Consider the following 14,296-nt stretch of genomic DNA (forward strand, 5'->3'; position numbering starts at 1 on the left):
TATCTTCTGCCGGATCAACTTAGTAACATCACTAATTTAGTAGCATAGTATTTGATGTTATTAATTTGACGAGTCAAAAGATATGAAAAATAGATGATAAAAATTTCCGTGATCCAGTTTGGGGAGGAACCGAGATATAAATGGGTTTATGATTAAAAAAACCATGTTGATATGATGCTCTTGACCAATCTTGTGGTTCGGTTTTTACGTGTGGGTTTGTTGTAATTTGTAAAAGTTATTTTCATATGCGAATAAAAGAAAGATAAGCTGATTGATAAACCATTCACATACTGTATGTGAATGAGGGTGGTGATCTTGAAACATTAAAAGAAAGATAAGCTATTTAAAGAAACTACGATTTGATCATATTATGACAATGCATGTCTTTCCTACTGAAACTTTTGATTACTTCATCAGTTTAAGCTTAACATATATGAGACACATACATACAAACTTACCCCTCTCCCAAAAAATATAGACATTATGTTATATTAACCGGATATCATTAGATATTAGAGATATATATACGAAGGTATCAGATCAAGTTAGTCACTAAATGATTTTTTACCTGGAATTCCATCATTAGTCGTCATCAAGATAGATGATTTCATCAACATCGATAATTTTATCAACATCGATTTTTGCTGAAACTGAAGCCTCTGTTGTTTCTGTTAGTGCTCCACTACAGCCCCTGACTTCGATCTGTATACATCATACACTTTAACGTTAGACCATTTCCATCTGAAGACACATATTAGTTATAAGGTGTTGTTAAAACTAGAGTAGAGTAAAATTAAAAAAAAAATTAAAACTAGAGTAGAGGAGTACTAACTGAATCTGTACATGGTGTGAAACCACATGCCTGCTCTTTTTGGGCTTCCTGATTAAATTCTTCTATTTGTCTCTGCAAATCAGCACACTGCTCTTGCCAAAGAAGCTGAATAGAAAATATCAAGAGACATTAGCTACATATACCCACAAATTTTTTACCATCAAGTACAAGGCGAGAGCAGAACAAAAGTGGTGAACCTTTTCAGTCTCAGTATCAACAACTTTTTGCTTCAATGAAGACTTCTCCATTTCCAGCTTGTCTATCTTTTGGACGGAACATATCAAAGTTTAAGCAAAACAAGTCAAAATGGAAGAAAGTAAAGCTACTTAAATAGTGGTTCCAGTTGTAAGTAAGGAAAGAAAGAATTGCACCTTATCTATGAGTTGCTTAACAACAAGAATAGCTTCTGGATCCCTGATTACAACGTTCTCATCGCAGTGCATATTTCCAAGGACTCCACATACTAACTGGTTGCTTTTTGCTTCACCAGACAAACCATCTTCACCCAACTTTGCCTTAAGAAACTCAATTTGTATCTCGCTGATGGTTCTCTATTGAAAGGTGAGGACAAATTAGACATCAAAAAATGAATGAATTACTGATATTGAGAAGGAGAAACTATTACCTCGGTTTCGTATTTCACGAGAAGATCCTCATACTCCCTTTGAACTCTGTTTAACTCGTTTTCAATCTGTGAAAGCATAAATAAGATGCCAGCTTTACATCAAGAAAACACAAGATACAAAAGAGGAACACTAAAGAACATGGATTTGGAAATGCAGAATCTTCAAGGGTTCCAATAATACTATCTTTAGTTGCAATGTTATATAAGCGTTCAGTTTAGAAAAGGTACCTTAAGTTTGGATCTGAGCTGCTCTATCTCCTTACTTTGGCGCTTTAATAATGCAGTATCAGTCAATATCTGTATTGGAAAACAAGAATAGATGGATTACAGACTTAATCAGAAAATATGTTACAAACATAAGAGAGAATAGTCGAAATATTACCTCATTAACATGTGCACAGTTAGTGACACGCAGTGCTCGGCTAGCGAATTGAAGACTGCTCTTGGTTTCATTTACATGAACCTAACATCAAAACAAAAATTAACAGTGTTAGTTTTACCAAACCAAACATACAAGAATATGAACTCTGCTCTTGGTTTTATCTGCCTAGCTTATCTTAATGTCATACAATTGATGATTAATAAATTACCAGCGCAAGTGTTATATTGCATATGATTGCTGTATTTGCATTTCCACCTAAAGCTGGCTGCAAGATCCTAGTAAGCTTGCTGTCTCTATAAGGTATATGTCCACTGATCCAATCATAGAAATTGAAAATTACCAATAAGATTATATATACAATTAATGATCCTCTCTGTTCCCTAACAATATTGGACCCAAAAAAGAAACCTTACCCTTGACGGTCAACTCCTTCACTCAACTTTTTAATAACGGTCCCGAGTGTCATCAAGCTTTTGTTTATATGTGTGCCTTCTTTCAGCCTAACACTCTCTGCACCAGTTTTTGCAGCCCGTTCTGAACCAGCTAGATCCACCACATTCTGCAAGTAAGAAAACAAATATATAATAATAGGGTTAACATGTTACAGAAAAGGCTAATACAAAAAACTAGTTCCAGGAGATCTTACCAGAACAGAAACACGGACTGGATCACAAACGTTTCCAACACCTTCATCTTGCATCCTCTGTCTACTCTCTATAATCTGTTAGATGAAAAATCTGGTAAGTTTAAAGCTCAAACTTAAATTGAACAAAACACTAAGGTTTGAGTATATATTATTTATCTTTACCATCCGAAAGATAGTATGAGATCTACTACTGTAGAGATTCATATTAGTCCCCTCAATATGTCTATGAGCTGAAAAAATTATTCCAAAAGACACAAATGAAGCTCCATTCAGTAAATATAATCCTAGTAAAAACCAAGATTGAGACAGAACAGTGAGAAAGAAAAGAGAAATTTACATTCTCCAAGTTCCATCAAATCAAGAACTTGTTGAGGGGAATCAACAAAAACTTCTCGTAATCCAGCTACAAACACTCCTTTCTAAAAAGACATTAAGATCACAACAAAAACCAATCAGAACTGCTAGCAAATTTGTTGAAGAAGATACTAATTTTCTAACAAGACCTATAATAAGTAAAAAAATACCTCAAGATTCTCATGAATCTGAAGCTTCCGGTTGCAAGGATCCAACAAATCATTAATGTTTTCATTATATATCTCCAAGTATGACATACGCAGCAAAAAGTCCCTGCTGGCATCCTGAAAAAAAACACCAAATTTTTTTGAAGTAAGTCCACATTTACAGAACATAAAATTAGTAAGAAGAGTGTTTGAAATAGGAACCTGAGATATAATATCAAACAAATCATGAACAGCAAGAGAGATGATTCCAGGTTCAATAGGTGAGCCTCTCATTGTATGTGTCTTACCACTATTTGTTTGTCCGTAAGCAAGAACAGTTCCTTCAACACAACCAGCACCGAATCATCTAACAATTTTACAGCAAAAGAAAGAAAAACAAAAAATGAACAGCTATCATACCGTTGAAACCACGAACAGAAGCAGACACAATCTCTTTGGTTCTAGCTTCATACACATCGATAGTTTTGCAATCTTCTCTAAAGATCCTATCTGTTATTGAGAGAAAATGAGAAATTTCAAACAAGAAGATGAAGATGGAGAATGGGAAAAAGAGAAAGTGAGAAACAGAGAGTACCAAATTTGAATGCGGGATGATTCGGGATGAAGATTGTGTTGGAAGAGGTCTTCCAAGGACTCATCTTTGCTTCCTCTTTGGAAATTGGCCTTGCTCTGACTGAAACATGGATTCTCTCCATCTCTCCGATTCCGGTTTCCTTCTCCGGCCAAAAAGAAAAAGACCTAACTACTGTGTAAAACTCAGGTTCGAAATTCGAAATTTAATAAATATCCGTTCATTTTCCCACTCAATAAAAAAAATAAAAAAATTGACCGGATAAAACCGGTTGGTTAATAAACCTGATGTGACACGTACCGGTTTTGGAAATTAAGTAACTGGAGGAGACGTTGCTGATGCATGAACTGTTATTTGGTAAAGCCCATTCGTTATTTTCTAAAGCCCATATCTTCTTCTTTTTTCCTTGGGCCTAGACTGCAATTTGTTGAGGAAGAGATCTCGACTAAACTCAAATTCATCTTCACTCATCAGGCGACTCGAATCATACCTAGTAATTTTCCTTTTTTTTTTTTGCAATTATGCTGCAACAAAAAAATGAGAATCGATCACAACGGTAAGAAACAAATTACCTTTACCGTTACAACAATAATAAATTAGCCATCAATATAAATAATTACATTTACAACGGTCATATACAGTAAATGGAGAGTCTTTATGATGCCTAAAATTACATTTATTTTAAGAATGTGTTTCCTTATTCTATCATAAACATGATTATGATAATTTGAGCATCATCTCTATTATAATTATACAGGACGTTTGACATCAGTGACTACTACTTTCATAGCAAGAGGACTCAGCGTAGTTAATTGACCTCACATCCTTCACTATGTCAACTCTCTATTGTATACATTTTTTCCAGCTTGATAATTCTAAAGTTCATAATATTTAATTACAATTAGCTATTTACTAATACAATAAAAACTATACGGCGTGATGGATGGGATCAAGAAGGAATAGTTCCTTTACTTGACTTTGAATTCCAAATGAGAACTAATCTTGTTTATATCGTATCATCATCATATAAGCGCGTACTGACATTCTTGTCCCAATATATATAGGTAATATATAATCTACAACTTGGTACATAATCAAACCAAAACACATCACTAATCCCATTCTTTATCACAAAACCAATCCAAAAAAAACTCCAACACACAGAAGAAGAAGATATAAGCTATAATGGCTGCAAGAAAACCGTCGGTGAGGCATCCAAGCCACAACCATCCATTGCGTGGTCACAAGGCCCAAGTTGAAGAAGAGATCATCTGCTATGGCTGCGACTTAGACCTAGTAGGTGCAGCTTTCAAATGCACAAAGTCAGAATGCGATTACTTCTTGCACAAGTCATGTTTCGAGCTTCCACGAGAGACTCGTCACAAGGCTCACCCGAATCACCCTTTGACCCTGCTTTTTGCCCCACCGTACGAGTCAACTTATACTTGTGATGCATGCGGTGAGTATGGATCCGGATTCACTTACAACTGCTCTACCTGCCAGTACGATGTTCATGTCGGGTGTGTGTCGATGCCTGAATCCGTGGAGCGTGAAGGACACACGCATCCACTCACATTGCTCTACCGTTCTCCTTACCAGAACGGTTTGATCTTTAATTGTGATGTCTGTCAAGAAACTGTACCGGATAACCTCTGGTCTTATTACTGCAAGGAGTGTGACTATGGCGCGCATTTACATTCTTGCGCGGTAGAGGAGGAGGAAGAAGAAGAAGAAGAAGAAGAGCCAAAAAGAGGAAGCGCAAGAGGAAACACAAACAATGGTGGAAATAAAGGATCAGGAAGAGGGTCAGCGGCTTCGGAGTTAGCAGAAATGTTGGAAGCTCAAAGGGAGATGGAAAGGATGCAGATAGAGTTACATATGGAGATGCAAAGAGCTAAGATAGCGAAGAAAGCGAGAAAGGCTTGTCTCAAATTGATCTAATTAAAACTCAAGGTTTATCTTATAAAAAAAAATAAACTTGTTGAATCATATGAGATACGTTTCCCTCGAGCTATCTCTTCAGGATTTGTTGATGCTTTAATACTCGTTCAAATTGTTTCTTGTGGATTTGGACGTTCTTGTTTTTTTTTTTGTTTCATTGAATTGTTGCAAGCTTTCATGTTTGTTATTATATGATCTTCCTTTGAATAAAAAGCCTTTTGACTTTATTTGCTCTAGTCTATATACAAAGCATCACAACTATTACCGAATAGAAAAAGTCAAAGTCCACGTCAGAGATACAAAAGAAACAATTAAAAAAAAAAAAAAAAACACAACTATTGCCGTGAGATTCACGCGCGCCGCTCCCTTGATCCTTCGTTCGTCTGTTTCAAAGTTACCCAACTGCCGCAATCAGATTACCCCACGATCACACAAAACCCATCATCAGAAGCAGTAATTACATCTAAGAGCAGATATGGCGAATGAGGGTAAACCCGACGAGCAGCTTTTTCAGCTTCTTTCCGGTCTTCTTCAACAGGTTTCGATCTCGATTTCGTTTATCCTCTGTCAAATTCGTTTCTTCCTCAGATTTTGTCCGACAAGTTTCTGTTCGTTCGAATTTCAATTTCAATTTAATCTCAATTTCTATCAATTGTTAAAATCATGTTAATTTTGGTGCCTCGATTGATGATTTTTATTTCTTGAAGGTGGAATCATTGACAAACACAGAAGAGGTTGAGCTACGTTCTAAGATCGAAGCTCTTGGTTTGGAAGTCACTAAAGTCCCATCAAAATCTGCTCAACACCTCAATGAGGTCTCTCTCTCCTCTCTCTTCATTCACAATCTTCTGAAACACACTGTAACGTTAAATCTGAGGTTTGGTTGTGTATGTTTCAGGTGGATATAGCTAATGAGTTGGATAAGTTATCAGCCAAATTAGACGATGTTGATGAGATGATATCATCAGCTATTGCTTCTGATCCACAAGTTCAGACGCTTCTTAGCGGCACTGCTGATGTTTGGTTGCCTGTTATTACTGCTGGCACTCAGGAGAGACTTAACTTCACTGCCTCTCTTTCTGCTCCTGCTGATGATGATGACCAGCTTCCTAATAAGAAGGACACTACTCCAATGTAAAAACTCAGTTTTCTCTTTTGCAGTCTTGTTTCTTTTTTATGTATATCAAACGAAGACCAAGTTTTTTTTTTAATATTCATGAGTGATATTGTTGATGTTGGATGTTTATTATGCAAATTCAATACAACTGTTTTATTTATCATTATCACTGAGTTTTCCCAAATGCAAATTTGAACCAAGGGGTTGTTTCTTAAGCAGATGAAGTTTTCTTACAGCCAGACTCAAGCCAGTCCATGTTAACACTCTTTGGCCTCTCTAATGCAAGTCCCAAGAGCTCGGTTCCATATAAGCTGTGTGAACCAAACACAATTGAGAATAGTGTGAGAATGTGAGTAATGTTTTAAATGGCGTGTAGCAACAAAGGCGTGTTGTGTTAATATATATATATATATATATACCTGAGACTGAGAGCAGATGCCTTGCTTACCTTGCTTCGGTTAGACCATAGTGATTCAGCAAGACCCCACTGTGAGCATCAACATTTGGCCACGGGTTCTTCACCTATAACAACAAGCCATCATAGGATTTGCAAGTAAATATATATCCATCACCTAGAGACTTGTTTTTTAATCATGACTGATATTGATGTTGGATGTTTATCCAAATTGAATACAACTCTTTATTTTATTATTATCACGAGTTTTTCCGAAACATCAAATTTGCAACAAGCAATTGTTACTCAAAGCCAAAGTAAATAAATAAAATCTCGAACGAACAATTTTCTACACCAACAATGGGTTCTTCTGTTGATAGAAGGTAAACAAAAAAAACTTTTCAGTGTGGAACATAACGGCTTTTGCGTAAACATGAGAGAGTGCGAGACTCAGGACTCAGGTGGTGGCTTAAGCAGATGAAACTTTCTTACAGTGGGCCTCAAGCCAGTCCATGGTAACACTCTTTGGCCTCTCTAGTGCAAGTCCAAGAGCTCTGTCCCATATAAGCTGTGAACCAAAACACAATTAGGCATATGAGTTATGTTGAGCTATGTTTCAGATGGTGTGTAGCAACAAAGGCGCACTGTGTAAATATAGATATACCTGTGAGCAGATGCCAAGACTCCTTGAGACACCAAAGAGCACGGTGTAGTACCTATAAAACGCACAACATTATATAATTTTAAGCACTATCCTATGGCGCAATGATACTTCAAATGAGATATCTACTGCTTGCTTACCTTGCTTCGGTTAGACCATAGTGGTTCAGCAAGACCCCACTGTGAGCATCAACATTTGGCCACGGGTTCTTCACCTATAACAACAAGCCATCATAGGATTTGCAAGTAAATATATATTCAAATTCGAAAATGATCGGCAAGGAAGTTCACAAGCCTTGTACATTAAAAAGATCCTATTATCTCAGGCGTGTCATACTTTCCATTACATGAAACGACACCTCTATTTAACACGCGAAAAGATAGAGATACTACCTTTCCAAGCTCGGTGAGAACAGGAGGCACAACTTCATAAAGCTTTGACACCTACAGAGTAGGAAGGATTTGTAAGCTACATTGATACAATTTTGAGAGCACAACAGTAACGAGGGGGAAAAGAAAGTACCAGCTGGAAAAGAGGGTCATCAGGTAAATGCTTCAAGGCAAACTCTCTTTGGCATACGTATCTTGGATCAGTTTTGCGCAGAACACCGTGTCCATATCCTGGAACAACCTGCAGACAAATCATGACGGGTCAACAGAGATATTTAGTACACTGTCCTCGTAACATTACAACGTTAACTAGGAGAAGGGAAAATAAATTAGTTATTGAAATCTCTTATGGCGGTATTAGTTACTAGAAGCTATGAGACTGATAGACCAAAACTTTTAGGTTTTAATTCATTTCGCATGATCTATCTGGATGAAACTTTCATCAGTCTTGTTGGTTGGCTTCAAGACCGCCAATAAAGCAAAGACCGCCAATATATAGAGGAATTTCGTGCTTTTACCTTGCCACTGTTTAATGTCTTCCAAACATATTCTTTCAACTGCTCTTTCGATATGTTTTCTCCACATTCCTCGACAACTGATTTGATCCAAAGCAAAACTTCCTGTTGCAACAAGACGAATAAGAGACTAAGAATCTATTCCCACCAACTTATTGATGTACCATAAAACCATCACACGCTACCTAGATATTATACAACAGAGAAAACTCATGAAGCTCTCACGTAAATTGAAGAATTAACCTGTATCCAAGATATAGACAAGAGAGAATACCTGATTAGCCAAACCATGGAGTGGCCCAGCTAAACCATTTAATGCAGCTGCAAACGACAGATATGGATCTGAAAGTGCACTACCGACCTAAAGGCACAAGTATTATTATCAGCAAAAGATGAATCATCAGAAATATTAAGAAGGTGAATCCTTCACAGGAAACTTGGAGAGGCTGCAAGAAATGTATACCAGGTGACCAGTGTGCGCACTAACATTTCCTCCTTCATGATCACTATAGCAAAAATAAAACAATAGAAAAACAAAATATCATGCTACGGCATATTTATAAGTCTTAAAGACCACAATAACACAAAACATTTAAGCTTGTTTTAGGAGAAATTAATACAAACCTGTGGATAGTGATGTAGAGCCTCATGAGCTCTTTCATCTTTTCATCATCAAATCCCAACATATGGGAAAAATTTGCACCATAATCCAAAGATTTATCAGAGGGGATGGAATCACCATTCTTGTACATCCTGCAATGATTGAGTGGAAATGTAAAATACAAACAATTAACAAGGGATGACAATATTTCCAATAAAGGGTACACTATCAGTCAAGAAAATTCAGAAGCTACAAGAAAAATGAAAAAATTACAAAAATTTATATTTTTCACTAACCTCCTATAAACATATGCAGCTACAACCGGAACACGAGCAATCAGGTTGAGGCAATCCTCATATGTTGGCTCCCAGAACCTAGACAGAAAGATCTTTGTTATGATGCCAGCTACTATAAAACGATATCAATATCTAGAGCAGAAACTACAAAAGCATACTTTGACTTGTGAATTCCACTCTCATAGGCCTTTTGGAACTCACTTTGCACCTGGATATCAGGTACAGAAAATTAGCATTCTGCTGAACATTGTTTACTTATGGCAAAAAAAAGAGGCGTTAAACCATCTCATAACAAGAACAAACGAACAGCTATATGAGAAAAGAGAACCACACCTGAAGAGCCATAACACCGCTAGCAAATTGAGTCATTGGATGGGCTGTGGAAGGCAGGGCATCGATGGCATTGTACACATAATCTGCATAATTGAATACAATTTAATAATTGAGTGAAGAGTAAGACAACAAAAAAACATTTAGTTGTTATCAAGCAATTTCTTCAAAACATTTATGTCGAACAAGTTTGGATGAGCGAATCAACAGACTGATTTTTTGCAACCAGCCAGAGCCAGAAGGTAAATAGGCAAACCTGGCACAGCAGCACGGCTTGCCAAGTCTTTCGACAGTGCTTCAACTTGCTCTTTGCTAGGTACCTTTAAGAAATGGGGTAAAAAAGAATATCACAAAATGATATATTGAGGGAAGTACCCATGACCAACTTATAGAAATGTACAGTAGTCACACCTTTCCAGTTAAAAGAAGCCATAGAAGACCCTCTGGCAATGGTTCAGCTCCAGAAGGGGCAGCAGGTAATACTTTTTGGCACTCAGGAATTGACAAGCCCCTAAAGCGTATACCCTGAAATAATGATAAGATAATTGCATCAACAGACTGACTTAGAACGGAAAGGATGAGAACTTGATATCTAGGATATAACTCAACGGTAATTATAACTGTAAACAAAGAGTTATCAGTACCTCATCAGCATCAAGCAATGAGGTTTCCCAAAGCAATCCAGTCATCCCTCTCATCCCACCAATAACCTTTATTACAAAGGGTATTATATAATGAGCAACGTGAAAATCATATAAAACAAACCAAAAACGTAAAACCATCATTGTTTCTACCATATCAACAGTGATGTTTCCCAGTTGGACTTTCCCATGCTCTGACTTCAGTTTCTTCAGACGGTCCTGAAATTCGGAAAAATACGTATGAGGAAAGAGGGAAATAGAAAAGCCAAAAAGAGACTCACTGCAAGTAGCATTTAAGAACAATCTCAACCATCCGAACTATATTAGACAAGTTCATCTTTTCATTTAATATAAAGGGGGGTCTAATCTACACTAACCTGCTGTTCCGGAATTAAATCCTGTAGCTGCGACTTCAGGTCCTGCATTTGCCACCATTTACACAAAATGAACAAAAGACCCCACAAGCAACAGGTACAATATTAAAACAGAAAAGTAAAGACCATTCTCTCAAACATTACTATGAATAAATCAAACATACATATGAAGGTTGGTCAAGCATTTAAGATGAGCTTGAGACGCAAATAAAAGCTATATGATCACACACGAAAAACATACAAAAGAAAGGAGAAAATTACCAGGTCGGTAGAGCTCTGCATCTGAAGCCATCTAACTGAATTGCTAAGCGAAGATTGTTGCCCCTAGTTAACATAGATCCGATCACCAAATCGATTAGCATTAACAACACAAGAGATCAAAACGGGAACACACACAAAAGCTACAAAGCAAGATTTCAGATACTCACGACACGAGACCTCAGCCTAGATAAGGCCGATACGCTGCGGAAAAACACCATTCTCCAAAAACTCAAAACCTGTGACAGACAGTATTCACCAAAATTCTCAAAACAAAGCCGATCCGTGGCAAACTCAAGCGCTCAACACTCACCAAAATCAGAAACAATCAAAAAAAAAAATCAAAACTCAAAAGATTCGATCAGCGTTAATTCACCGGAGATTTCAGATTCCAGAAGAAGAAAAAAACCGTGGAGTAGATTCTCCGAAAATTATGGAAGAAGACCAAAAGGAAATGAGAAACTGCTAGGAAGAAGCGACGAAACTTACCAGAGAATCGGGAGGAGCTTGATGGAGATCGAGAAAAATTAAAAAATAACTAAACTGTGTGTCTGCTGCGTCTGCGTGTGATGTACAAATTAAAACGGCGAAAGGTGAGCAAATGACATTTGTAAAATAGAAGCTAGCTGGTGGAGGTTTTAAGTTAACAACTAAAAATTCCAATTTTGACCTTCCAGAACTTTGAGAAGGCAAACCAAACTAATAAACCGGGATACGGAATAATTAAGGTCAGTTCCGTGCACTTTTCGCCTTTTGGGTAAAACAAAATCGAATAATATTGGAATTAGATGCGATCATGCGACGGGTCCTTTACGATCTCATATACAATTTCAGTGAACCGGTGTGGTTCATTTCGGTTAAGATCGATTTCCTTTGCTATTATATTGTTCATAATTACTATTTTTGTTATGAGCTTTTCAAGCAGCCGGAACGTTTCCAAAAACCTAGAAAGTCAAGTTTGAAATTGTCCTTTACAATGTTTTCATCTCATATTATGCAATCAAAACCTGTTTAGACTAGTTAAAAGAGGAAAAAAATGTAATGACTGAAAAGGTAGACTAATCAATAATTATAAATTTATAACATTACAAAACAAGAATTAAAAAGTGTTGACGTTCGAGAACTTTGAGAAGGCAAACCAAACTAAACCGAAACACTGGATCCTTCCTAGCAGTAAACCGGAATTATACGCTAGGGGCCAGTTTTTTTTTTTTTTTTTTTTTGTTTGCCGTGAATCAACTAATTAAACATTTTAGCACTTGTGTTGTGTGCACACTACGATTTAGCTTCGGTTAGAGCTGCGTTCCATATGGTCACTAAAAACAAAGATAAAGATAATCAGCTCAGGTATTTTCATATTTTGATATTAGATCTTTGTCGCTAAGAGTTGACTTAAAAGTTAAAACAAATCACATATATATACAAAAAAAAAAAAAAAAAAGTTGATTTAGATGTAATATATCATTTTCAACATCGTAAATAAATATCAGAGTTTAAATTATTTCTTTAACCAGGAGCGACATTAATATTGTCACAAAGAACACATGAATATTCTTGTTTCTTTACATTTTAATTTAGTTGTAGCTGTATACTTTAACCGTTGACATATGTAATATATATATATCTCTATAACAATCGAAAACTAGTCAATCTTTGTTCTAATTAATTAGCATACAAACTTTTTCCCCAAAAAAGTACAGACCACATATATATAAAAATGCACACCAGAGAATTAATACACACATCCGATAATTAATAGTACATCAATGAAGTTACATAAACAACTAGGGTTTTTTTAACCGACGACGTACGATATATCTCTTAATTAGATTTAGATACAGTCACTTCTCCTAGAAGGGCTGCACGTAAGTTAAACTCTTCACCTCAACTCGGCAAATTCAGTCCACCAAAGGTTAAGTTTCTCGTCGTATCCATCGAATTCAAAAATTTAAGATATCTATATACAACCTTCTAGGCCTTTTCCCCCACAAAATATGATCTTATTCGTCGTCGTTACGATAAAGATCTCACCAAAACACGATTTTGCAGAATCAGCCTGAAAACCCTAGGAATTAAACTGTTATCAATTAGGACGAGTTATGACCCTTTGTATCGAAGTTGTTGCTGTTGTTGTTGTTGTACATGAAACCTTCGAGTTGTGAAGTAGAAGAAGATCTCATGGGGAAGGAAGAGAAGTAATCTTCTCCGACATCTTGAATCAAACCTTCTAGGTCAAAGTAAGTGTTTGTATTCGAAGTGCTCTGATCACCTGACCCCCACTCTTCTTTCACCTGTTGGTTTCCTCCGTTTGCTAATAAACCGGAGAAACCCGATAGCCGGTTGACCTGCTGATGATCTCCGCAAGCCGGTTCATGGGACGCTGGAATTCTCGGTTTAGATCTCTTTTTCCCGGTTTTGGCCTCTCCGGCCGCTTGTTTCCCGGTTAGGCTCTGGACGAGTGAACGGAAGTTCTTGACGTCAGTCTTGATGACCTCCGGTGCGAATATATGGATTATGCGAATCTTGGGCTTGATCTTGGATATTACTTGTGAGTTTCTATTCATGGAAACCCTAGAACTCGAACCTTCATTGAAACTTTGATATTGAGTGATCTCCATATTAAATCTCTCACGATTCACAATAGAAACCCAAAAGAACAGAAATTAGCTAGAAACGTTTGAGAAATGATTTGATCTTTGAGATGTTTGAATAAAAGGATATTTCGTATGCCGTGGAATAATTATACTGCGGCGGTTGGGTGATTATATATATAGATAGTTATATAAATTGTAAAATATCGGATTGTTGGTTAGTCAATAACATTAAATTAAAAACAAACTTGAATATGAAAATGACAAAGAAGATGTAGGACGAAACAGCTATGGATGGACCTGCCTCCATGACACACAACAACAACTTGATTTAAATAAAGTTTTTATGTGTGTATATCATACAGTATTATTTTACATGAGAACATCTTAGTTCTATATTTTACAGTCGAAATAAAATAATATGTGCTTATGATTTGTGATTAATCAGCTGACCATAAATCTAAACTATAATATTACAAAATATCATATAAATAAACTATCTAAGCATAGATAGCGTGAATCATTTATATATCGTTGGTAGCAAATTTGTGTGTGTGAAAGTGTTAATTGTCGGCATGTCTGTTCTTTTGTTGTTTTGGGATTTGTCTTTC

At 36.5% G+C, this 14,296-nt stretch overlaps 3 protein-coding genes, 1 long non-coding RNA gene and 3 pseudogenes across 6 annotated transcripts in view; 2 read left to right on the forward strand and 5 right to left on the reverse strand.

Annotated features, from left to right (window-relative positions):
- Positions 1 to 582: 582 nt before the first annotated feature.
- On the reverse strand, positions 583 to 3,701 carry LOC147943140 (kinesin-like protein KIN-7O). The gene is made up of 16 exons (XM_087449944.1): positions 3,581 to 3,701; positions 3,406 to 3,495; positions 3,208 to 3,326; positions 3,010 to 3,123; positions 2,823 to 2,904; positions 2,648 to 2,715; positions 2,486 to 2,560; positions 2,253 to 2,398; positions 2,048 to 2,150; positions 1,840 to 1,920; positions 1,686 to 1,754; positions 1,458 to 1,523; positions 1,204 to 1,383; positions 976 to 1,095; positions 833 to 937; positions 583 to 702 (listed from the first exon to the last, which is right to left on the reverse strand). Exons 1-16 carry the CDS (start codon positions 3,699 to 3,701, stop codon positions 583 to 585), a joined length of 1,659 nt encoding a protein of 552 aa, XP_087306070.1.
- A 917-nt stretch (positions 3,702 to 4,618) lies between these two features.
- Positions 4,619 to 5,745, forward strand: LOC147943141 (protein VACUOLELESS GAMETOPHYTES pseudogene; annotated as a pseudogene). Its single transcript, XR_015598181.1, has one exon. The product of XR_015598181.1 is annotated as a protein VACUOLELESS GAMETOPHYTES pseudogene (transcript).
- Positions 5,746 to 5,825: 80 nt separating this feature from the next.
- On the forward strand, positions 5,826 to 6,801 carry LOC104784900 (uncharacterized). Its single transcript, XM_010510002.3, has 3 exons — positions 5,826 to 6,056; positions 6,226 to 6,333; positions 6,417 to 6,801. Exons 1-3 carry the CDS (start codon positions 5,994 to 5,996, stop codon positions 6,654 to 6,656), a joined length of 411 nt encoding a protein of 136 aa, XP_010508304.1. The 5' UTR covers positions 5,826 to 5,993; the 3' UTR covers positions 6,657 to 6,801.
- Positions 6,743 to 7,203, reverse strand: LOC147943142 (uncharacterized). The gene is made up of 2 exons (XR_015598182.1): positions 7,084 to 7,203; positions 6,743 to 6,946 (listed from the first exon to the last, which is right to left on the reverse strand). It is a non-coding gene; the product is annotated as an uncharacterized LOC147943142 (long non-coding RNA).
- A 58-nt stretch (positions 7,204 to 7,261) lies between these two features.
- LOC147943143 (citrate synthase 4, mitochondrial) lies at positions 7,262 to 11,842 on the reverse strand. Its single transcript, XM_087512900.1, has 20 exons — positions 11,584 to 11,842; positions 11,265 to 11,333; positions 11,098 to 11,160; positions 10,840 to 10,881; positions 10,616 to 10,681; positions 10,466 to 10,531; positions 10,233 to 10,346; positions 10,078 to 10,141; positions 9,825 to 9,907; positions 9,650 to 9,699; positions 9,492 to 9,569; positions 9,219 to 9,347; positions 9,058 to 9,100; positions 8,869 to 8,955; positions 8,598 to 8,699; positions 8,213 to 8,320; positions 8,083 to 8,133; positions 7,831 to 7,904; positions 7,694 to 7,745; positions 7,262 to 7,597 (listed from the first exon to the last, which is right to left on the reverse strand). The coding sequence occupies exons 2-20, from the start codon at positions 11,313 to 11,315 to the stop codon at positions 7,499 to 7,501; spliced, it is 1,422 nt and encodes a 473-aa protein (XP_087369026.1). The 5' UTR covers positions 11,316 to 11,333; positions 11,584 to 11,842; the 3' UTR covers positions 7,262 to 7,498.
- Positions 11,843 to 12,711: 869 nt separating this feature from the next.
- LOC147943144 (VQ motif-containing protein 18 pseudogene) lies at positions 12,712 to 13,804 on the reverse strand (annotated as a pseudogene).
- A 169-nt stretch (positions 13,805 to 13,973) lies between these two features.
- The window catches only part of LOC147943145 (transcription factor PIF4 pseudogene), a 1,823-nt pseudogene continuing 1,500 nt past the window's right edge, over positions 13,974 to 14,296 (reverse strand). The window contains exon 4 of the transcript XR_015558261.1: positions 13,974 to 13,985. The product of XR_015558261.1 is annotated as a transcription factor PIF4 pseudogene (transcript). The remainder of the gene's footprint in view (positions 13,986 to 14,296) is intronic.

This window comes from Camelina sativa, chromosome 5 (assembly GCF_030686135.1).
Source record: "Camelina sativa cultivar CO46 ecotype springtype chromosome 5, ASM3068613v1".
Classification (NCBI taxonomy): Eukaryota; Viridiplantae; Streptophyta; class Magnoliopsida; order Brassicales; family Brassicaceae; genus Camelina; species Camelina sativa.

Excerpts from the sequence above, each read along its gene's own strand:
- LOC104784900 (XM_010510002.3), top strand. The coding sequence starts at position 5,994 with ATGGCGAATGAGGGTAAACCCGACGAGCAGCTTTTTCAGCTTCTTTCC. Across the intron at positions 6,057-6,225 it reads TTTCCGGTCTTCTTCAACAG|GTGGAATCATTGACAAACAC; the intron begins GTTTCGATCTCG and ends TATTTCTTGAAG. Across the intron at positions 6,334-6,416 it reads CTGCTCAACACCTCAATGAG|GTGGATATAGCTAATGAGTT; the intron begins GTCTCTCTCTCC and ends TGTATGTTTCAG.
- LOC147943140 (XM_087449944.1), bottom strand. The coding sequence starts at position 3,701 with ATGGAGAGAATCCATGTTTCAGTCAGAGCAAGGCCAATTTCCAAAGAG. Across the intron at positions 1,384-1,457 it reads TCGTGAAATACGAAACCGAG|AGAACCATCAGCGAGATACA; the intron begins GTAATAGTTTCT and ends ACCTTTCAATAG. Across the intron at positions 1,096-1,203 it reads TTAAGCAACTCATAGATAAG|ATAGACAAGCTGGAAATGGA; the intron begins GTGCAATTCTTT and ends TCCGTCCAAAAG.
- LOC147943143 (XM_087512900.1), bottom strand. The coding sequence starts at position 11,315 with ATGGTGTTTTTCCGCAGCGTATCGGCCTTATCTAGGCTGAGGTCTCGT. Across the intron at positions 8,956-9,057 it reads GTGCGCACACTGGTCACCTG|GTCGGTAGTGCACTTTCAGA; the intron begins GTATACATTTCT and ends TTGTGCCTTTAG. Across the intron at positions 7,746-7,830 it reads TATGGTCTAACCGAAGCAAG|GTACTACACCGTGCTCTTTG; the intron begins GTAAGCAAGCAG and ends TGCGTTTTATAG.